The 24,183-nt window shown below is 45.8% G+C and overlaps 1 protein-coding gene across 3 annotated transcripts in view; it reads right to left on the reverse strand.

Annotated features, from left to right (window-relative positions):
- Window positions 1–24,183, reverse strand: part of LNX1 (ligand of numb-protein X 1) — a 178,881-nt gene that overhangs the window by 90,405 nt on the left and 64,293 nt on the right. For 2 of the 3 annotated variants that reach the window (XM_059383964.1, XM_059383955.1), the window contains one exon: window positions 12,828–13,313. In XM_059383964.1, coding sequence (XP_059239947.1) covers window positions 12,828–13,219 — 392 coding nt within the window. In that variant the 5' untranslated portion in view covers window positions 13,220–13,313. Of the gene's footprint in view, window positions 1–4,022; window positions 4,422–12,827; window positions 13,314–24,183 lie in introns of those variants that run through there. The other variant, XM_059383972.1, reaches the window with a different exon arrangement.

A 24,183-nucleotide genomic window follows, 5' to 3' on the forward strand; every position in this document is an offset into this window, starting at 1 on the left:
AGGACAGGGACCACTGAGGAGACAGAGCAGACCTGAGAGTGGAGGGCTTGTTCTCTGTGGGGGAAGTCAGGGCGAGCGAATATGTAAGCTAGAGCTAAGAGTTCTCTTGTGGCAGGGCCCAAAAGAATCACCTGGGGAGCTTGGTGAGCATGAAGATGGTGGGCCCATAAGGATCATCTGGGAGCTTCAGAAGGGAAACAGATGCCCCCTGCCAAATGCTTTTGATTTAGCAGCTTTTAGAGCCCAAATATCTGCATTGAGAAAAACAAACCCAGCCCTCAGTTCTCACCTGAGGAGTCCTCAGAACCCACACTGCTCTCAAGACTTCACCTGTAAGTCTCCCCAGGTGTAGTGCAGCCCAGGATGAAAAGGCCCTACCCATGCTCATGCTTATGAGACTAGGGTCCATTTTCTACATTCACTTTGGGGTCTAGGAAATTCAGAGAGTTTGTAGAAGGGAGGGGGTGAGGGTACATGGGGGAAGAGAGCATGGCACTTCATGGTCATGGGGTTCTGTGGGCCTGAGAGCAATCCTAGATGCCCTGCCTCTAACCTAGGGGCTGGGATTCCACATCAAATGCTCTGGTTTTCAGCTTCTGTGGAATTCACTATCTGTGTCAAGGCACCAGGTGGTCATGGATGTGTTTAAAGTTCGAGATGCCCATGGTCATAAACGGTTGACTCTGAGGCCCAGCTGGGCAGACAGAAGTGATCTGCTGGAGTGTTGCAGCTGTTTTAAATTGAATTTGAATGCTTTTAGACACTATACATATCTTCTATAATATGTATCATGCAGATCATATACATATATAATAATATATATTCAACTATATGTAATATCTAAAAACATTTGAGTTACACACACGCACACACACACTGCTGTTGTTCAGAGGCCTCACCAGTTCCTTTTGTCTTACACCTGAATGATTCACATACTTAAAGAACTCCTTCCTGGTTCCTATATGCATTTGGGTTTGTGGCCCCAGGCTAACCCATATAACTGACACTTTTTATGGGGTTAGTTCCAATTTTCCAGCTGGGCTCTGAGGAACAGGACCCAGACTGAGAGAACCTTTGCCTTAAAGAGGAAGGAAAATCCAGGAAGGTCTCTGTAGCTGGGAGCATGGCGGACACAGGACAACCTCACCCAAGGCCAAGGTGCCAAAGCTCAGACGAAGGGAGGGTGGGCAGGAGGAAGTGTGGCTTCCTAGCCCTTTCCAGTGACACAGCTCTGCATGCTTTCAAGATCCCAGTGGTCTAGGGTAGTGAGAGAAGTATCTCTTCAACTCAGGAACATGCAGCCATCATCCCATGGCCCTAGCTTCCAAGAACAGTGAAGGGATCCAGCAGTCGTTTCTCAAAGCTTTGGTGACAACCACAGCCACTTGGCAACCTCTGTGATTGGCCTTTACCCTGCCTGAAGTGCTTTCTCTTCCCGTCTGTGATTCTGCCTACTTTTTCCCTAATGACTTCAAAATCCAGCTCAAACTTCCAACTTCCCTAGAAGCTTTCCCTGACCAATTTCATGGAAATGGGCAAACTCCACTTCCTCTCAACCTCTTGCCTACCCTACTTTTCTTTTTAAATTACTTTTAATTAACATATAATGTATTATTTCCCCTTATGCCTTGGCTCACTGCTAATATTTCTGAACTATATAAATTTCATCTTCTCAGTTGGATTGTCAGCTTCTTGAGGATTGGTACCATACCAATTTTTTTACCGTCTGCATTTCTCAAACACCACCATAGTACCTGAAACGTGTCATTAATTTACCGAGTAGTTCATTATCACACTAGTAGCTTCAGGTAATAGTTACACAGAATTCTTTCATCAGTCATGCCCAGTGACTGGAAGCTTCCAGAAAGTTCTGGCAAATTAGTCTGGGAACACCATTCTGGCAATTTCCTGGCATTAGGCTTCTTGGATTGCATCACATCTTGGAAAGAATGGCCTGCTTGGGTCCAGTCACTCAACATAAAAGTTGCCTCCATTCACGTACTTGTAGCAAAGAAACCTGATAGGCCAGTGTGAAGAGCCTTCCTTTAATGAGGCTGTAAAACTGTAAGTAACTTAATGGAGAGGCTCAGGAGCGCCTACAGTGAGTTGAGTGGTGGGTCCCCAAAAGATGTCCACCTGGAGCTTGTAAACATGACCTTACTTAGAAAAAGATGTAATTCAGTTAAACATCTTAAGAGGAAATCATCCTGGATGATGCAGGTAGACCCTAAATCCAATGCCAAGTGTCCTTATAAGCAGAGGAAAAGACAGAATTGGAAAGGACATAAGTGGGAGGTCATATGGTGACGAAAGCAGAGATTAGAGCAATGCGGCCAGGAGCCAAGATGTGCCTGCAGCCACCAGAAATGGGAAGATTCTCCCTGACAGATTTCTTGGGGAGTGGGGCCCTGCCCGCATCTTGATTTCAAGGCCCTGGCTTCCAGAACTGAGAGAGAAGAGATTTCTGCTGCTTTAACCTACCAAACATGCAGTCACCACTACAGCAGTCCATAGGAAAGGAATGCAGTGGCCAAGAAGGACAACAGGTGGGGACGAGGGTACTGAGGAGGGGCGCTGTGGCACCTGACTTCAGAGACACCATCAAAGGAGAAGAAGGAGACTTGCCACAATCCCAAGGAGCTTGCCCTTGTATATTTCTCTAGAAAAGCTTCCATATGCCATTATTACCCCAAAGATGTTCACTGTTCGGGCTCAACCTACATACTTCGCCTTTGAGCCTTCTTATCTGAGGACTGGGGTTACAGTCCAAAAAGATGGAACCAGCTAATCCTGAAGTGCAGGGTCTTCAGAAGGAATCGTGTTTCTCCAAGGACCTAACTCCTTTATTCTCTCCTCTGTTTATCAAGAATTTATTGAGCATCTACTATGCTATACACATTGGCTAGTCTGGCTAATTACAAAAGAGGTCCTGGTTATCACCACACACTCAGGGGCGGGGGCGGGGGTGGGTTACCTCTATCTGAGCAGGTCAACCTCATCCTGAGCTTTTCACATCTCTGCTTTAACCTACCAAACATGCAGTCACCACTACAGCAGCCCCTAGGAAATCTCAGCCCTTGGTCAGAAATGGTTTCACATCTCAGCCCTTGGCCAGAAATGGTTCACATTCACCGGCAATCCTCTTGTCAGGCTCACTAACAAAAGGAGTCAGAAAAACATCACGGTCGAGTTTGGGTGTGTGAGTAATTTCCTCTTATAAAATGGACATCGGTCATGTAGGAAAATGTCTGTATTTCTTCAAGAGGCACAGTGAAGTATTTGGGGGCAAAAGGTTGTGACTGCCATTTACTCCAAACCACCTGAATAAAAGACTCTCCGAAGCAAACGTGGCAAAGCAGTCATCGCACGACCGACGTGATAGGATGTGGGGGCTCGCTGTGCAGTTTTTTCGGCTCGCCCATACGTTTGCAAATGGTCAAACCCCAAACTCCAGTGGACGTCTATTACTTATTTATTTATTTTTTACACACAGGGCGATCGCTCTGCTGTGCTGATGCTGTCCGTGTTTTCAGGTACGAAGACTGAATGTCTCCATAAAGGGAGTTGTCTTCTCTCAACTAGAAATGCACGACAGAGGCTGCAGATCTGTGTCTGCAAGCCTGGTTCTTAATTGCTCTTTGGTTCTATTTATGGAAGGGAGAGAAGACACATTTATTGAGAAAAAGTCGGGTACCAAAAAACAAAACAAAAAAAAACAACAAACCAAACAAAATGCAGCATTGGCACAGAAGCAGGAAGAAAATGCCTCGCTGGGAAAGCAAGGCATCCATAAGATGGTGGTTTGTTTTTTTTTGTTTTTTTGTTTTTTTTTCCTTTGGTAAGTTACAGACCTAAGCATGCCGCTTGAGACTGCTGGCTGGCTGGGTGCTTTGTTAAGTGCATCTAGCTCATGTGGGACTGATTCCTATAAACAGACATACCAGCCAGGGAACGGAGTCCAGTTCTACCCCCAACACACCCGACACACACACACAGGCAGGCAGCGTGATCGCGGGACTCACAGTTCTGAGCACAGGAAATGCAGGTTGCCCACATTGTCAATGTAGTTGGCAGGGCTGAGCCAGGGCAGGACCAGCAGCAGAAGCGCCTTCATTTTTCCAACCAGGAGGCTGCTTTCTTCCCGGCCACCTTCACTCTGTCAGCTGTAGGGGCCCAGCCCAGCTCAGTTCCCTGATACAAGCCTGGCCATCTCCCCACAGTCAGCAGAGAGTAGGCATGGTATGTGGAACCCTGGGATGGAGCCACGCTGAAAAATCACAGGCCTGGAAGAGGGTTGTGCCCTCTGCTTCTCAGATGGGGAGACAGGAGCCCCGAGGGACCCACCATGGTTGGCAAGAGGGCTCGGCTGAGAGCAAGCAGGCTGATGCCCGGGAAAGGGACCTGCCCCTCCTGCAGGATGCCGACTGGTTCTTGGGAAGCAGCTGGTACATTGACATCACCGGCCGGGAGCAGATGGACTGGAAGCTGAGCTGCGTGGGGAGAGGGCACGGGCATGACACGTTCACACCCCACAGTGTGGCTAGGCAAAGCATCAAAAGCTGTCCCCTGCTTTGCTAGAGGAAGACACTGTAAGAAATTAGCATCCTGGCACACAGCCTGGAGATCAGAGCTTGAAGTGAGTCTCCAGATTTTGAGACAGAGGAGGGTTAAACACGAACCGACTCTGTCCCCGAGTGTATATTTAGAACATGCCTTTAGGATGTTTTACCTGTCCCTGTCCTGACGACACTGGCAGCCCTTAAGAGAAGTGACAGCTTCTCTTTTCACTTGGACAACTGGCCCTTTACAAGGTTATGGCTGAGTCGCTCTCTTTGAGAATAGCGGAGAGCCGTGATAGACACACCTGGACTTCTGCCGGAACCAGGTTCAGGTTCCGGTTCCGGTTCTACATGAAGAGAAGTCTCTCTGTTCCTCTTCCTCCCCTGAGAGGCTGAACTAAGCTCTGGTACCAGCTGTAGGAGGCTGGGTAGTCCATGTAATCCCCCGAAGGTAGGTGCCTCCTCTCTGAAGTGGAGCTCCCTTCATGCCTGACCCGTTAGACACAGATCTGCAGCCTCTGTTATGCATTTCTAATTGAGAAAAGACAACTCCCTTTATGGAGACACTCAGTCTTTGTCCCATTAGGATTTCTTTGCATGCCTAAGCTCTGTGATACCCCAGAAGCTCCCGGGACTCCCCGCCTTCTCCCCCATCTTCAAGAGCACTAGAATCTGGGACACCTGGGTGGCTCAGTCAGTTAAGCATCTGCCTCTGGCTCAGGTCATGATCCCAGGGTCCTGGGATTGGGTCCCACATTGGCTCCTTACTCAGCGGGGAGCCTGCTTCTCCTTCTGTGCCCTGCTCCCCCTGCTTGTGCACTCTCTCTCCATCTGACAGACAAATAAGTAACATCTTTTTTTTTTTTTTTTAAACAAAAAGAGGGCTAGGATCCATTTGGGTCTTTGTGGCTCAAGGCCTCAATCTTAACAGAAATGGCTTAAAGGGATAGTTCGGCTAACACACCCAAGCAATTCTAGCAAACTCGACTGGCCGGGTCGAAGACCAGGGAGAAGTCAGTGAGGTGAGACCCGCTGTGGTGAGCAGCAGCAGACAGGAATTTGGCCTCAGAGCCGTGCGTTTACCTGAAGCAGGGCTGAAAGAGCGTAAGCACAGTAGAACCTCAGAACGTCCGGGTTTAACTGCCTCGATTTTGGTCAGAGATAAGCCATCCTGATAAAGCATGACATGTATTCATTTACAGTCTCGTTGATGCTCTCATTTAAATTCCATTCCCTGTAAGCCTGGTATGTAAGAGTGAGTCAGGGCGGGTGAACAGGAAGTACAGCGAAGGAACAGTACGAAGGAAGTGAGGTTGGGTATTTAGCTGCTGGAGTCAGATGACTTTGACCCCTAGCCTAGGTCTCCCGCGTACTAGCTGTGTGATGCTGGGCATGTTGTTTAACCTCTCTGAACCGCTGTCTCTTCCTCTGTGAGAAAAAGAATATACTAATAGCGCTTACAGCATTGTTAGGAAGGTGGAAAGAGATGATGCCTATTAAAAGCATAAGGCTCAATGAGTGTCAGCTCTAGTTATAAAAATTGTTATTATTAATGATAATAATGAATAATAACCACTCGCAACAGTGAATGAGCCCAGCCGGGAGCTCAGCGCCAATCTCCAGGAGGCTTTGTTTTTCTCTTCTTTCCTCCTGTGCCGTTCGGGACGTGAAATGTTACAGCCTTTTCCTGAGTATGGAGTTTCATGGAGTCCTGGGACATGCTCTTCTCCAGAGTCCAGGATCTGCTGGATAGATCATGGCTCAGGAAGAGCATGGTGTCTAAAAAAAGGCTGTGAGTTTCACAGTGTGCTAGATTGTATTTCTGATAATGTTGGGTATGTCAGAGTGCCTCTCCATGTCTCGATGACAAAAGAAGGATGCTTGTCCTTTTACCTCCTTGCATTAAATTCGTTAAGGGATATGAGTGCAACATGAAAATGAAGGAATTGTTTTGTTGTTGCTGCTTATGTCACTCCTGCAAAAACTGTGGGTTACCCACCCAAGATCTGATCTTCTCTTCTTCTTTTGAACAGAAACTAGGTTTAGTTCACGGTGGTAATGCGCCTTAGCCTCTCTCACAGATGGGAGGTCATATAACACAATACTGGACAATGAGGTAGAAGCAGGAATTAGTGGGTAAGGCCTCCCAGAAAGTTTTTAAAGCAAAAGTCTCAATTTGCACAGTGTTGATTTGCTCTTCCTGCCAGTTCTTCCTACCCGGAACTTATTTCTGCCTGGAACTTAGATATGATGCTGGAGTTTGACCAGCCATTTTGGGACCAATAGGTGACAAAATTGAGGATGAAAGCTAATCTGCAAAGCAGAAAGAGCCTGGGTTCCTCCTGATGGCATCATGATAACATCATACTAGTCATGGACTTCCTACCCCTATACATTCTGTTATATAAGAAAAACGAAACTTTCGCAAAATTAAACCAATATAATTTGAATTTTCTAATATCTTCCATTAGAAGTAATCCTAATACAATTCCCTGGGGATAGAATCCCACCTTCAAATGGCAGTATTCTGTAGCAACATTGCCAGTAAATTGCCCTAACCCTAAACCTTGTACACTTTGCCTAACTTCTATCTAACCTTAAATGTCATCTCAGATATCATCCATAACCTCCTGTTTTCTTGTCTCTTTTCACTAAACAGGGAACTCCTTGAAGGCAGGAGTTCTACTGATCTTGTTCTGCACTGTATCCTCCCCACAGTGCCTAGAACACAGTAGACGCTCAATAAGTATTTGTTGAAGGAACTAGAATTCAACTTGGTTCACGAGTCAACTTTGGACAAATCTTTCTTGATCAGAAGCAAATTAGCAAAACAAAACAAAACAAAACAAAACAAAAGGACTTCAGGACTTCAAATGGGCCAAGAGCCAGGGCAGGGGTCAAGCATTCATACAGATGGATAACAAATGTCCATGAAGAAAGGAAAAGGGTATGGAAGATTTCAGGGCATGAGTGCCCCAAAGAATGTTGTTTCTTTAACAAATTCCTTGGAGCATGATAGAAATTCAAAGGTTCTCCGAGAAGGCAAGGCAGGACAACTGCCTCATTTCTTCTGTGCCCAGGAGAGTGCCAAGAGAAGCTCTCAGCCAGCTAGGAACCAGGAAAGAGTTGGGTTCAGGATTGGAATGTCACTTGAAGAATGTATGTCAAAACACAGTTATGGGGAAATGTGGAGCCTGGCTAATGTGACCAACAAGACTTGTAACCTCCCCTTCTTTCTAGAGGGCAATGCTCCCCTAGACCTTTCCTCTGGCAGCAGAATTCTCCCTACACTACAGGTGGTTACTGAGTCTGTGTTGTACAGAACACACTAACGAAAGGGGCAACCTCCTGGGAGTTCAGGTCAAGAAAGGTCTGGGGCAGGTTTTTGGAGAAGAAACTCCCAGGACTTGGGGAGTGAAGTTAATTAAATGAAACCAAACCAAACCAAACCAAACCAAACCAAACCAAACCAAACCCAAGGAGCCTTCAGTCAGGTGTATCTTGGGCCAATTATACACATTTTCATTCAGGGCTGTTTTCAGAACACCAAACCATGAACTCTTTATTCCTGCTCAAGTGTAGCTTAAGTGTCAGCTTTATTATCTCCCCTAGTTATTATCTTCCATAAAATAGAAACTGAAGGGCAAAGGGACTTATCTTATGAAACAATTCAATGTGCGTAAGATGTCAACTTCTCCACTTCAAATGTCATTTCCTCAGGGGTAGAAATCATGGCATGTATAGATGCTTCTTTCATTCTGGGCCGGGCCTATTGTAGATCCTTATTAAATATTACATATGTCATGATGCTATTACACAAGACTCATGTAGCCTTGAGCTTCAGGCAGCTCCCACTGAGGAGCAAGGAAGTGAAGGCTTTCCTCCCACACATCCTCTCCCTGCTCTGGGCCAAGAGAGATGCATGGGACTGGCCCCTAGAGAAGCTCTGCCATGTCTCCTGGCAATGACCTTTGGATAAGAAGGCTGTCTGTCTCTGGACTCAACAAGCCTATCACCCACATGGGAGTTCTTTGCAGGAGACCCATGCGATGGGAGTCCACAGGCATCTAAGAGGACAGAGATCAATGGAAGTAGCCAGAAGATTCTAAACATTAGCTCATGTGCTCAGGCTTACTCTCCTGGAAGAACCCTCTCATCTGAAGTCAGGAATAGTTGTCCTAAGGATTTACATTCAACTCAGGGTCTCAAGTGGCCAGATAACAATGTTTACAACAATGTTTACAAACGACATGAATTCTGGAGAAAACAGGCACCATTTGTTTAAAGATGTGATGCTGCCTGCCTCTTGGGGTCAAGTGAAAGGTTAGGCTGAGCATGGACCTATGGACGAGTCATAAACAGAGAACTCAGCGGAGGCGAAAGTTGGTTCTCTACCACATCTTACCTAGAGGGACAATGACAACATTCTGAATGTGATTCACTTCTGAAGAGCTTTGTATTCAAAGAACTCAACTGAAATAAGTTCCCATTCTACAGGTGGAGAAAGCTATGTCTGCAGTTCCCCAGGAAGTCTAGGACTGTTCGGGTGCTGGGACCCACTGGAAGAGCGTGTGGATGCACATAGGTCACACGGTCATCTTCAACCGGAATGGTATTTAAGTCTCTTTGCTAGATCAACCCTGAGCCTGCCCAGTTTCTATTCATTCCAATGCCACAAGCCAATAATATTTTAAAAAATCCATTCCATTTTAAATTCTGAAACTGAGATGCAAAATTTACAGAGAAAGCTATCTTCTAGTACAAATGCATGACCATGCTCTGGTACTTGTGGCTACCAACCTGAAGGTCTCTTATAGAAACGTAAGGAAAATACTTGCTTCCTGCTTACCTCTTGGTGGTTCCCAGTTAAAGGGACTCCAGAGTCCCAAGAATTTAATATTCATACCCGTTCTGAGGGATAGGGAAAGAGATGGTCCACTGGCCCAGTTGTTGGCCCAAACACCTAACAGGGCTCCAGAGTCAGGTCCTGGATGAGCTCCAAGTTTCGAATTGTTGCCAATCAAATGCCCACAGGGCAGAAGGGAGGAGAGGGTATATTAAGCATTTGATGACTAATATATACAACATATTTTTGGAAATGTTGGTTTCAACCTACTTAGGAAGCTGATGTGTGGGGCAGACCAAGAGCGGGTGTTGAGGCCCACAGCTCCCTTACGTGGGAGTTTTCCCCTCCACAGGGAGCTGCTGCTGGGTGCCTGTGAAAAACTCTGAGGCCTCGGTGTGAAGAGGTGATTTCAATTAGTTTTGGGTTCTTTCCTCACTGCTGTTTTTCAATTGTGCATATCATTATCAGCTGAGGATTCATCCAGACTTTTCCCTGGGCTTCCTTGAGGTGTGTGGGCCATAGCGCCTGTGTGGGTGGGTGAATGACCTTCCCACTCTGGGCAGCTGAGGGAGCCAGTGTCCTCTCTCTCTTGGAGACCCCCGAGGACCCCAACTGCTTCTTCCTGGCCCTTTTTCTGCACCACTTCTGTTGCGAACTTGCCCTCCGATCCATATGCCATCTTATCCCTAGTTTTTGGTAATCTGGGCTTCAATCAGTTCTTGATGAGGAGATGAGGAGGAGCCGCTGTGTTCACATTGTCTCCAGAGACCACTCCCATTTCTTTCCTTTGCTCTCCCTTCTCTCATCCCTCCCCTGTGGAGCTCCTGTAGCAGGCAGAACAATGCCTGCCCCAACAGATGGCCACCTCCTAATCCCAAGAGCCTGTGGACATGTCACCTTACTGGGCAAAAGGGACTTTGCAGATATGACTAAATCAAGGATCTTCAGATGAGGAAATGATATAGATTATCCATCTGGGTCCAATGTAATTACCAAGTGTGCGGCAGGAAGGCCAGAATTACAGAGAGAGATATGATGATGGAAACAGAGATGAGAGAATGAGAGAGAGACAGAGACAAACAAAAAGTTGGTTGGGCATCTTCCTTCAGCTCAGGTCATGATCCCAGAGTCTCGGGATCCAGCCCCATGTTGGGCTCCCTGCTAGGTATGGAGTCTGCATCTCCCTCTTACCCAACTCGTGCTCTCTCTCTCAAATAATAAATAAAATCTTTTCCAAAAAAAAAAAAAAAGAGGGGTGCCTGGTTGGCTCAGTGGGTTAAGCCGCTGCCTTCGGCTCAGGTCATGATCTCAGGGTCCTGGGATCAAGTCCCACATCGGGCTCTCTGTTCAGCAGGGGGCCTGCTTCCCTTCCTCTCTCTGCCTGCCTCTCTGCCTACTTGTGATCTCTCTCTGTCAAATAAATAAATAAAATCTTTAAAAAAAAAAAAGAGAGAGAGAGAGAGAGAGAGCAAGAGATAGAGAGAAGCAAAGAGATTGACAAACAGAAAGAGAGAGACCTAGAGACAGAGACAGACAGACAGACAGGCAGAGACTGGAAGATTGTATGCTGCTGGCTTTGAAGATGGGGAATGAGGCCACAAGCCAGGGAAGGCAGGCAGCCTCCAGGAGCGCAGTAAGGAAAAGAAGGGAATTCTATCCTAGAGCCAGAGGGAATCAGCCCTCCCAAAGCCTTGATGGGACTTCTAACCCTCTCAACTATAAAATAACCCATGTATGTGGTTTGCAATCCCTGAGTTGTGATCACTTGCTACAGCAACAATGGGAAACTCATACAGCTCCCATAACAAAGGTAGAGGATTCAAATGTTGGGAGCAGGGACTGTGTTGGGTACAGGGAGCTCTACCAGGGCCTTTGTCCTCCACCGCTCCTCACCTCCCTAGCCAGTGAGGCCCCTGCCTTAGTCCTTTGACCTGCCCCAGACCTACTTTCCTGTAGAGAGTGCCTCCCCATGCTGGGCCAAACTTCCAGCAAAGGTCACAAAGGGACTCCCTCACCCCCTTATCCTCTGGCCAGACCTCCTTCTGGGCAATGAGAAGAGAGGTACCCTAGTTTAGATGCCAACAACAGAGAGTCAGAGGCAACCCACAAACTTGAGTTAGATGCCTTTCATTCAATATCCTGGGGGCGAAAAGTAAGTTCACGGACATAATTAGCATGGATAATAAGTGCTACGCCTTACAGCTGGCCACTGGCCTGGATGCAAACTCCCATGTCAGAGAATCTGCCTGTCCTAACAAACAAAGACTCAGATTCACAACGTAAGGTATGTGACCTTTAGAAAAAAATACCTGCACCTACCTCTTGCCCTTGTCATGACAGGAACCAAGGTAAACACTAGTTTCCACATTTCCTCTTATGAATAATTATGGTATTACTGTTCACCCTCTCTTACGCACCTTGAATGTTCTAAGAGAATGTCTCATGGGCAATGAGATCAGGGCTGTCCAGAGATCATCCACTGAGGATGCCCAGGAACATGATGATGTAAGTGGACAACATAAGGGGCAGACAGGTGCAGGGCATGGTGCTGGCCACCAGCAGGGGTGGTCACACCATCCCTCTGCCCCCTCTGTGTACCTTGCCCAAAAACCTAGCAGAAAAGTCCCTGGAAGACAACACTTGTCTACATTTCTCCATTGAAAACTTGGTTGACAATACCTCGCATCTCCTCAAAGAAGAGTTGGGCTTTGTCAATTCCCATACAGAGGACATTTTAATAATCATGAATCAAATCGGGAGACTTCTTTTTTCTGAAGAAAAGATAAGCAATGCCTGACAGGAAATCTTCTGGGGACCATGAGCCCCAGGGAAAGACCCTCATCAGATCTTTCCAGGATTGCTGACATTTCAGAATGCACACATATGAAATAAGCCAGTCATACAAGGACAGATATGGTACGATTCCTCTTCTGTTAGGTTCCTAGAGCAGTCAAGTTCATAGAAGCAGAAAGTAGCATGGTGGTTACCAGGGGCCAGACAGGAGGGAATGACGAGTTTTGGCTTGATAGGTATGGTTTCAATTCCAGAAGGTGAAGAAAGTTCTGGAGAAAGGATGGTGGTAACGGCTGCATGACAATGGGAATGGACTTAAGGGGGCTCAACTGTACTCTTAAAATGGTTCGAGTGGCAAATTTTATGTTATGTGTATGTTACCGCCATAAAATAACCCACTCCGCCTCATCCCTACACACACCACAGCTCTATCTCATGCTGTGTTCTCACACTGAACCCTAGGAATCCACACCTAGAAAGTTCCCTTTGCGTTTACCAGCTGCAGAGAAGAAGGCATGTCGCAGAGCCCTCATCCCCAAGGATAGCACTGCTCCAGGGGGCAGACGAGCCCAGCTGTCCCACCTAGAGAGGATGGAGCTGTGCGGGGCAGGCCCACGAGGAGACCCTACCTTGTCTGAAAGTGCTGCTCCAGGTCGCAGCGCTGCAGGACCTCGGTGCAGTGGTCTGAGAATGGGCAGGTCACCAGTAGCTTATTGACGAGCTTGTTGACAAGGATGCTGGAGCGCTTGCAATGCTGCAGCACCAGCGGCTTGCGGTCCACGGGGCAGAAGTCCTTCTCCACCAGGAAGTTGGTGAGGCAAGCGGTGCAATACGTGTGACCACAGGGTGTGTCCAGAGGGTCCAGCAAAGCTTGCAGGCAGATGTGGCATATGAGGTCATCGTCCACATCTTCGGTGTAGGTGTAGAAGTGGTTTTCCTCAGGGGAGTGGGCTTGGCCACAGACCGCACACAGGGGTACAGGGCTGGGATCTGGGTGACAGGAGGGGTCTGGCTGGCTCATGGTCTGCTGGGGAGATGCTCCGACAGGGAACTGACCCAGGAAAACAGGGTGTCCTCAGGAGAAAGTCAAGATCTTCCAGGAGCCATCCACAGACCTGAAAGAGAACAAGACAGCTCATCTTCGTTTTCATGGCCACCTGAAGACTTGCCTTGCGATGGACGTGAAATTCTGCCACCAGCGGGCAGGGAACCAAGCTGTGATTCAGAAGGCCAGGGCTCACTGCCCACCCTGGTGACTGACATGACCTTGGGCAAGGGACCTTGCCTCCTTATGCCTCAGTTTACTATCCATCCTAGTGGTGATAATGTTTACCTTTACCACCCTCACTTTAGGGTGGGAAAACCCATTGGGTACTATGTGGGAAATGCTCAGAGAAACTCAAAAGAAGTGTGCCCTAAGAAATATAAATGGTTAATAAAATTCAGTTAGACCAGTGATTCAGAAAATGCTCTGTCAGGGGACACCTGGGTGGCTCAGTTGGTTAAGCCACTGCCCTCAGCTCAGGTCATGATCCCAGGGTCCTGGGATCGAGACCTGCATCAGGCTCCCTGCTCACTGGGAAGCCTGCTTCTCCCTCTCCCACTGTCTACCACTCCCCCTGCACGTGCTCTCTCTCTCTCTCTCTCTCTCTCATTTTGTCAAATAAATAAAATCTTTTAAAAAAATAAAATGCTCTGTCAGATTGGGACAAGAAGAAAAACAGTTAATAAGCTAGTAACTTTTTCTTATCTTTCTTCCCAACTTTCTCTAAAACTCAGAAAATGTAGGACATAAGAGCCTTCAACCAAATCATCTGAGAAGAAATGAGAGCTGCCGGGTCCATTGTATTTTCGATGTGCTGAGGGAATGATCGCTTCCGTATGCACTTCATCCACTCAGTCAGTCACTTAGTGGTTACGTGGGCTCTGGGCCCTCACTGCCCAGGTTCAAATCCCACCACTGCTGTGGGCCAGTGATTTAATCCATATCTGTGGGAGAAACATGGTAACAGCCTACCTCCTAGGGTTGCTGTGAGGATGAAATGAGATATGAGACATAGAGCTCTTACAGTCGTTTCTGGAGTACAGTAAGTGCTCAGGCAGTTATCAGCTACCATTTTTACATGCATTTGTTACCGAATTTATCTGTTCTCCCATCTAGCTCCATTGAGCTAGAAACTGAAAGCTATAGTTTCTATAACTGGCCTTTTTTGCTTTCTTTTAATAATACGTGCGCGCGCACACACACACACACACACATATTTAAAACTAGTGTAATACTATCACACTATGCATTTTCCTTTGGGATAGGAGTCCAAATAACAGAGATTTTAACATTCCTGATTAATAACTAGAAGCGTCTTGGAATCATTCAATAAATATGTTTTGAGCACCAGCTCTGAGCTAGGCAGTAAACTGGGTGTGGAGGAGACCTTCAGGGAAGCTTTCAAGAACATGCCCTTGCTCTCATGGAGTCCCCAGTGCAGGGGAGGCAGGCATGAGCACAGGTACCTGGCAGCCCGCGTGACCAGTGCGGACAGAAGCGTGCACTATGTGACTCTAGGTGGACTGTCATGAGGATTAAAAATCCTGCACCCTCTCTCATCCACTGCCCCCTTGGCTTTCTTCATTTTGGAAAGTAAACAAAAAGACATTAGACATTCCTCCAGAACATAAAGACACATGAAGAACCTAACAGGAAACCCGCTGCATTTGGAGATGCCAGGGCATCCCTAAACCAAATTCCATCTTTTTTCTCTATCAGATGAAGTCCAAGGTTGTTTGTAGGAGTGCAGCCTTATCTTAAAAAGAAAAGACATTGATTTCAGGCTCTCGCTGGGTCAACTTCGTGTTTACGCTTCTGGACTTAAAGTACGCCTGAAAGAACACTCTGGTTCAAGGGGTTGAAGAAAAATGTCCCGAATGCGAAAACATTCAGAAATCACAGCATTTTATTTGGCATCGAAAGAGACCACAGAAGGCTAAGGTAGAGAGTGCAGAACGGGGTGAAGTTGTTCTCTAGTCAAATTTCATGGAAACATACACAGCTGCTATGTGTCCTCAAGGCTGATAGAAGGTCCTGGAACCACAAAGGAAATGCTTTAAGTGGCATGAAAAACAGTCCAAAAGTCAACAAGAAAACGGAAATGGGCCACCCAAAAGATGATCGTCCACTACAGGGGAAAAAAGTGCACACATTTGGAACTCTGACAAGAGTTCGGTCCAACGCTCCCACGTGTCTGGGTCCTGTCCATTCTTTCTCGTTGTGCTGTACTGGGAAGCGACAGGAACGCAGTTGCAACTCTGGTTGTGCCCCCAAAAAGTCAACTTCACATTTCTGGGTCTTATGGGTGAAATGATGGAGCTGGACCAGATTTTTGGTTTTGCGGATGGTGTTCTGGAACATGCCAGATGCCTCAGGATCTTCCAGGGGAAGGAAGATGGGAAGGCATTTTGGGCAGAGCTGTGCCCACCCCACCCAGTTGCAACTCCATTTTTATGTCTCTGACACATCAGTTTCCTTATACTTTCCTGTTGGAAGAACTCTAGTTTAAAAAAAGAAAAAAAGGCAAGCCACCAGACCTATTCCATAAAGTCCCTTTCAGCAACAGAGTTCTAGGATTCTATGCTAATTATGCAGAGGGTTTTCCTTTGTTCTGGGTGGTCAGCTTTTGGGAAAATCTTTTTTTCTTTGCTTTCTAACAGTTTCTGAGCATTTACCATGTGCCTGGCGCTGTCCTGGTGGCCTTGTCTAGACCCTGTTCTTTAATCCATGCAGATCCCCCGGGGGGTTGCTGGGTTTTGTTTGTTTTCATTTAACTGATGAAGAAGTTGAAGTGTGACTTGGAATTAACTTGCCAGTTTCACCAGAAAAGAAACAAACCAAGAAGTGATGATGACTTCAGCTTCTGTTCCTAACCGTTTCGCTGTGCTGTGTCCCAGCACCTTTCTGCATCACGACTGGTCGGAATGTAACTGGTCGACTATAAGAGCCCCAGGAAATGAGGTTTAAAATCTTTGCAGGGGGGCGCCTGGGTGGCTCAGTGGGTTAGGCCGCTGCCTTCGGCTCGGGTCATGATCTCAGGGTCCTGGGATCGAGCCCCACGTCGGGCTCTCTGCTCAGCAGGGAGCCTGCTTCCCTCTCTCTCTCTGCCTGCCTCTCTGCCTACTTGTGATCTCTCTCTGTCAAATAAATAAATAAAATCTTTAAAAAAAAATAAAATAAAATCTTTTCAGGCTCACTGCTAACAGATTTTTTTCCAAGGCTCTGATTAAAAGTATCCTTCGCCTTTACTGACCTCTGGAATGCCCGAGACCAAATGGATGGAACGGACAAGCAAAGACAGCGGGTTCTAGCTCCAATCCCAATTCTTTTTTCTTTCCTTTTTTGTTTTGTGAAGGGAAATTGGACTTCCCCGGTGCTTGTGCATGTGATTCTGAACCAGATTCCTGACATAATATTAACGTAAATACTCCTGTATATATTTTCCAACATTGTTTTAGACTAAATAAAGCCTAAATGAATAGACACAAATTATGAGAGAATTGGGAAAAAAAAAAAAAAAAGCCGCACGGGCTCTAAAGAAAGAAGTAGGTAGACTTTAAAAAATATGATTAATAGGGGCGCCTGGGTGGCTCAGTGGATTAAAGCCTCTGCCTTCGGCTCAGGTCATGATCCCAGGGTCCTGGGATCGAGCCCCACTTCAGGCTCCCTGCTGCAGAGAGCCTGCTCCTCTCTCTCCCTCTGCCTGCCACTCTGCTTACTTGTGCTCTCTATCTCTCTGTCAATTAAATAAATAAAATCTTTTAAAAATATATATGATTAATATAATTTGAGGTGTCTTCTTTCCAGTTTACATCTCCTAAACACATATGACGTATCGTGTTTTTAAGACATGTATGTGCCTTGCTGAACTGATAAGAAATTATCTAAAATCATTATGGCTTAAAGGTAAGCTATTTTTTCTTCTAAAAGTAAGTGAGATGGCCTGTCACCTTGGAGTCATTCACGTCCCTGAGTGCACAGGTCCTCAGCACTTCTGGCCCTGGCTGAGGTGAGGGGACAGAGCTGCAATCTGGCTTTCCCGCAGTTTGGAGAAAGAGAAAGGAAGTCAACCCTCTCCTTGGGTGTGTGTATGGGGCAGGGGGGTGAAAATCGTGCCCTTCCTTCGTAGAACCCTCATGTGGTTTAGGAATGATCTTTTCCATCTCTCCAGTGATTAGAGGTGCAGCAGAAGCCCAGGGAGACTTTGAGAGGTACGTGGAGTCCACCAGCATAGTGGTGAGAAATGCCCGGAAAAGTAAAACTCCCCATCCCTGCTTCTTTTCTCGCTGGGGTATGGTCACACCTAGAATTTGTACAGAAGCTTCTTCCACCTAACTTACAAATTCTGAACATCTCTGGCAGACAACAAAGCCACATTCCAGAGCCAACGTGAGCCAGCACTGTCTGTGAGCTCATGAGAGGTCATTTGTATCTTGTCACCCGCATGTTAAAAAAAATAGTCTTAAGAACAGCTTTGGGGATATAAACTGTTTGGGAGAGGGGAAAATGTCTGCATGACAGAACCTACCAGAACAATGGGGTCCCTGGTGTGATGGCGTCCTGCTAATTCTCCTTTAAATGCACCCTGGCTTTGCAGAAAATGGTAACCCGAGAGAAAATAATACACTGTGCTGGAGAGACAATGGAGAAATACGTCATGTGGCAGGCTGCACTGACAATTTCACATTTTCCTCGTCCTGAAAGGACAAGACTTGACTCCACGGCTCCTCCTGAATGGCTGTATGAGTCACAGCTTTACAACAACAGTGATGGGATGTCATATTATTAAAAAGAATTCATCCTCTCAGTCAAAGGCAGTGTACTGCATTGGACTTTGACCTTGACAAAGATGAAACATTGATAGTCATAGGCTCTTTGTGTTGAAAGGGACCTTGAGAGAAGGTTCCTACATGAAACAGCCCTTTCCTACCTTCTAAAATAGATCGTCCTGCATTGGAGAGCTCGAACTTCTAGGAGGAACAGTCTGCAGATGAAACAAAAATTTGCTTCTCTAGAACTCATCTATTTCCTCCATGGGTGCCAGTATTTCTCCTAGGAGCTGTTTAGAACATGTAACACTCAACACACAACAAAACAAAAGAATATGTCAAATTTCTGAAGTCCCTTAATTACTGGACGACACCCCATTTCCCACACCCACCCCTCCAGGTCCAGCAGCCTTAGCCTTTCTGGCATTCCTTCTAGTTTCCCTAGACTCTGTGAGGCTGACCACTCTCTTCCAGAAACTCCCTCATGGTTCAGGGTCCCTCCTACAGTGTACGGGTAAAATGAACCCCAAAACTCCAGGACAGCATGAAACAGACTAACTGTGCACAGAGCCTAGGACGGCGTCTGCTTTCTCGGGCCACTGCGGTCACTGTAGTCCTGGCCTGCTCTGAGCCAGACACTGCCCTGAGGCCTGGAGAAAGCTATCAGCAATTCCTGAGCCCAGAGGGGAAAACAAAATCCAGGGCAATAAAGTGGAAAAGCAGCGGCTGGGAACACAGTTTAGAAAATGCAAAGATACTTAGCGGAATTAGGTGGATTTATTTAAACAGAAATTCCTCACTGGCTAAACACTTGAGTATCGGAATCCGCAGCATATCCCGATCCCAAGAATGAGTGGTATTTGGGGCTCTGGACTTTCCCATTTGTCTGCGAGCGTGCTTATATTTTGATACATCTTGTTCTCAAATGTACTGACAACCTGAACAGGAGCTAAGAGAAATGCAAACCATTTAAAAGCATGGCAAGTCAGAGATCACGGTTTCATCCAGAGGGCAAACCTCCATGAACACTCACTGACACCCCCAATAAATGAAAATGAAAAAGTTAAAGAAGTGAGGCCATGGCAGTGGATGGAAGGCCAGTGACAGGAACTGGAAGTCCCACAGCTCTGGACATGCCTCAAAAAAAAGAAAAAAAGAAAAAGAAAAGAAAAGAAGAGAAAAGGAAAGAAAAGAAGAGAAAAGGAAAGGAAAGAAGAGAAAAGACAGGGAAAGGAAAAGGAAAGGAAAAAGACCAAGAAAAAAGCTGCACAAGGACTGGGAAAAAAGTGTCTAAGGAGGTGTCCTAGACACCTGCCCCCCCCCACCCCAGGTGAGCCTTTCACCAAAGGGCTTGTAGTTGGAGGAAGAATTTGCTTCCCATGAGAGGGAAGAAGTGACATCTAAGCCAGGCCCCGAAATGATCACCAGATGATTGAATCCCAAAAGAGCCTTGTTTTGAGAGTGTGTGTTAAGTGACAAGCATCCTCTCCAGCAGGGACTCTGTGACCCTGTAAACAGTGTGAGGTTCTGCCCTCCTGTGATGGGGCTGCTTCCTGGGTTCTGCTGATGTGCTTAATGTTGTTCAAAATCTCCTAATCCCTTCCACCAACCCCAGTGTTTTACACAAACTCATAATGACTAAGAACCCCTATGCTAGAGGATTTCCGAGGAAACTTTCAGCTTCAAGAACAGAGCTGGAGGGTTTTTTGTTTTTGTTTTTGTTTTTGTTTTGTTTTGCTTTGTTTTTAATCATTGGGGATGCTTTGAACTTTGGATGAAGCTATGCAGGGCAGAAGGATTGCAGGACAGGGTTCAAACTGGTCATGGAGGCCACACCTTAGTGCAGAGATCCTAGTCAGTCCGGAACACCATCCCGGACCGTGAAGACCAGAAATACGCTCATGCAGGAATCGAATGGAAGAGTGCTGGGAAATTCATCACATCGGTGGCCTCATTTCTCTTTCCAAAATAATTATCAGCTGGCATGTTTGTCGAACCACGGCCTGCCATGACCCTGCCTGGAACTCCTAAATTAGATTATTGGTGGGGGTGAGGGGGAGTGATTGCCAAAGTTAGCGCAAGCTCTATCTCTGTCTAGCAAACAAAGTAGATTTATAATTACATTTTAAATTATAGAAAGACTGTGTGAAACTTGGAGGTACCAATAAGGTACCATCAATTTTTAAGAAATACCAACTGTGAACTAAGGGACATAAGAGGGTGAACAAATGCTCTGGGGGCTCTTCCTTAGCTTCTAGACACATCAGTAATAGGGAGGAATTAAATGCTTTAGGGGCCTGAATAGAAATGGTCACACCTGGGCTAAAAACTGTCTTTGAACCAAGAGGGGTTGAAGTGGGGGCTGAGGGAGCAGGGGCACCATATACATTTCCAGAAAAAGGAGCGAGAACACAAAGAAGGCAGGTGGACTGTTGCAAAGGTCAGGGTTAGGTCTGATCCTACTTCTTATCAAAATCCATGATCTCCAAGAGAGAGCAAGCAATTCACTCCTTGCATCTTCGAGTGACACCAGCCTGCATAGTGTTGTCTACATTAGAAGGGACAGAAAAAATAAATCTAAATGGTCTTTAAAGACGTCAAAATATCTTCAAGAAATTAAAGGAGACTCAAACTGAGAGGAGACAATGTCTGGGGTCCAGAACCCCAAGAGAAGTGTTCATGTGTAAAGAGTCCCAGGGGGCAAGTGGATCAGATACAAGCTTTAGTAGCCCCGGGAAGATCTTTTACAAGCTGCTTGGAGAGGAGCTTTGCCTCTCTTGACTGAAGATTTACTGCCTCTCACCTCGGTATCATGGAGCCCCTTTTCCTACCTGGGTTTGTTTGTAAGAACTCTGTCCCAGAAAAAAAAAAGTCTTTCCATCTCCTGGTCCATCAACATGATGGAATGGAGCTGACCCCCTGCCAACAACAAGAATGAAGACAGACTATTTTGGCTTGACCAAGGACTCTGTTCATGCAAATACTTGGCCTAGGATCTTGGGAAGAGCTAAAGTCAGAGGAGAGGCATGGAAAAGCAGGCTGACGTTCTTCTACCCAAGGCTGAAAAACATATTCACGAAATGCTTTTTTTTTTTTAAACAGATAACCAAATTTTATAGAGGGAAAGACAAGGTGAAGGAAGATATTTGAATTCTCAATATTGTTTCTGCTATATTTTAATTCTATATATATTCATTGATCACCTATGCCATGCCTGGCCTTGGTCTTGAATTCTGTGGGACCTCCCATAAGGAATTCAATTTTATCTTCAGTAAGTTTAAGTCTAATTAGAAAAAGGAGCTTACTTACAGAAAAAAATGTTAAAGCACTGCAAAAAAAAAAAAAAAAAACACAATGAGTATGGCAAGGAGTATGATCTGTGTACCACCCCCTGCCCCCCCACAGGAGACAGAGACAAGTTGTGGAGGAAAAGAGGTAAGAAAACAGTATAATGTGACCCAGAATGGTTAGGACAGCTCGTGGAATAGTAGGGTTTCAGGGCAGATCATCAAAGATTAAGGGTGTTTGGACAAGTGGGAAGAAATTAAGATAGGGGAAGAGCCTGAGCAAATCCCCTAGTCAAGGAAGAGAAATAGACATATTGGTGTTTGATGACCTGTACATGAGGATTTTAAAATTATTTAAGAAATCATAGGACTTTGAGTTGGGTAAGAATCTTAGATTCTCCCCAAGAACAAGAATCCTCCTTAAAAAAGCCCTATAGGATGGTCTACCAGCCTCTGCTTGGAACACCTACAATGATGGGGAGCTGTTTTCCTACAGCTAAATGCTTTCTTTTTGTTACTTGGACGTTTCAATGTGACATAGATCACATTCACTCCCTCAAAACATGGCAAGCCCCACCCCCCATTAATGAGGGAATTGGTGGTTTCTCTCTTGTCTTTCTTTTTGTCTCTGGTTCTTCCAGTTGTCTTCCTTGATAGTTGAGGTGGTAGTAAAGGGTCCACCCAGGATGTTCTCTAGTTTGATGAGGTCCCTTTGAAAACATGGCACCCAGAAGTGGACATCTACCTAGTTGTGGTCAGATGGTTCAGTGGAGGGGTTGCTTCCTTAACCAAGGTACTACTTGTATTTAAAGCAACATAAGATGGCCTTTACTGATTTGATTTCGCAGATACATTACACTATTGACTGAAAAAACTCAGCAGATCTTTTGATCATAAAACACTATTTTGCCTTGAACACAGAAATACATGATGGAAAAAAAAAAAAGAAATACATGGTAGAGGTGAAGGCTGCCTATTATAAACTCTCTTTACCTATTTTTTGACCAATATTTCAGCCTCTGCAAGGACAAAGAATCATTCTATATAAGTAGTGGGAGAGCCTATGTCTATGAATGTCAGGTGGGGTGTGTGGGTGTGTAGCAGGTGGAATGTTGGCTTCCTAAAACATCTTGCCCTGTCCTAATCCCCAGAACCTTATCAGAAAAAAAAAAAAAAAAAAAAAAAAAAGGCCCTTGAAGATGAATTGAGTTACGGATCTTGAGATCATCTTGGATTATCTAATTTACCTCAAATACTATGACAAGTGTCTTCATTAGACACAGAAGAAGAGAACACACCCACGTAGGAGAAGGTGATAGGAACCCCACAAGGTAACAAATTCCAGGAGGCATCAGAAGTGGGAAGAGGCAAGGAAGGATTCTCCTGGAGCCTTTTGAGAAAGCGAGGTCATGCTAACACCTTGATTTCAAACTTCTGGCCTCAGAAGTGTGAGAGAATAACTTTTGTTGGTTTAAGCCACCAGGCTTATGGTGATCTGTTATGGCGGCCTGAGGAAACTAACAGAGAAAGCTCTGTATTTCCTGGGGTGTTCCCCCCCTAGAATGGGGGAAAACATCCCCAGGAATCCACACCAACACTTCCCTCCATGGTTTAGGGATATGGAAAGTAGGTTGGGAATGACAGCCACTTAGACTGCTCCATTCTTATGGAGGCAGTGCTCCCCTTGTAAAAAAAAATGTAATAATTTTTTTTTAATCCATTACAAAGTTAGAACGCAGATGTTTCCACGATGACTGGTAAGCCAAGTTTGCTAGCGCCCCCAGGGGAAAAAGACTACAGAGACACCAGCTGAGTGTGTGTGTGTGTATTGTAGAGCACAAGGCACATCTAACAAGGATACTGAACGAGAAGTTTGAAAACACTAGGTGACTCATGTATTAATGTGAGTACGTAGGAACCTAACCGCGCAGCGTTCTATTCAAAGACGGCCACGTGACTGCCAAAAGCAGTCATAGGCAAGTTATGCAAATCATCTCCCAGATGGCAATGACATATTTACACCTCACCATCATACATGTGCTGTTGCCATGCTCTGTGCCAAGAGGCTATTAAAGAAAATTCTTGGAGAGTTTTCCACTCTGCTGTTGGTGAAGCCTTTTGTGTGCCTGTGACAAATGCATCAAACACAAGAAGCAAATAAGAGTCACTGGAAAATAATGGTGGAATTTAAATCCACACATTCCAAGGCACAAACGAGTGATGTAAAAAACACCACCACCAATAACAACAACGTGCCCTGTGAATTGGGCCAGAACCTACTGCAAGGGTTATACTAGGGTAGAGTCAATTTACCCCGTCAAAGAGCATGGTTCCCAACAGCAAGGGGAAGAGGTTCCTTCAGAAAGGCAGAGGAAGAAGGGCAGGGATGAAAAGAATAGAAATGAAGAGATTCTCGTAAAAACTGTAAATCTCAAATTCAGAAGTCATTTTGTCTACTCCCTACCTGAGGCAGGAATCTCTTCTTCCTCCTTTTTTTTTTTTTTTAAGATTTTATTTTATTTGACAGAGATCACAAGCAGGCAGAGAGGCAGGCAGAGAGAGAGGGGGAAGCAGGCTCCCTAACGAGTAGAGAGCCTAATGTGGGGCTTAATCCCAGGTCCCTGGGACCATGACCTGAGCGGAAGACAGAAGCTTTAACCCACTGAGCCACCCAGGTGCCCCTTTCCTTCTCCTTTTTAGAATATGGTAGAAAATAAAACATAATAATAATTACTATTTAAGTAAGCAAGACACAGTGCTGGGTACTCTACGTGTATTTTCTCGTTTAATCTCGAGACTATTGCTATGAGATCAATATAACCCCCATTTTATAGATGAATACATGTGTCATTAAGGAAACACAAATTCTCTCTGGCATTCACTC

This window comes from Mustela nigripes, chromosome 1, assembly GCF_022355385.1.
Source record: "Mustela nigripes isolate SB6536 chromosome 1, MUSNIG.SB6536, whole genome shotgun sequence".
NCBI lineage: Eukaryota > Metazoa > Chordata > Mammalia > Carnivora > Mustelidae > Mustela > Mustela nigripes.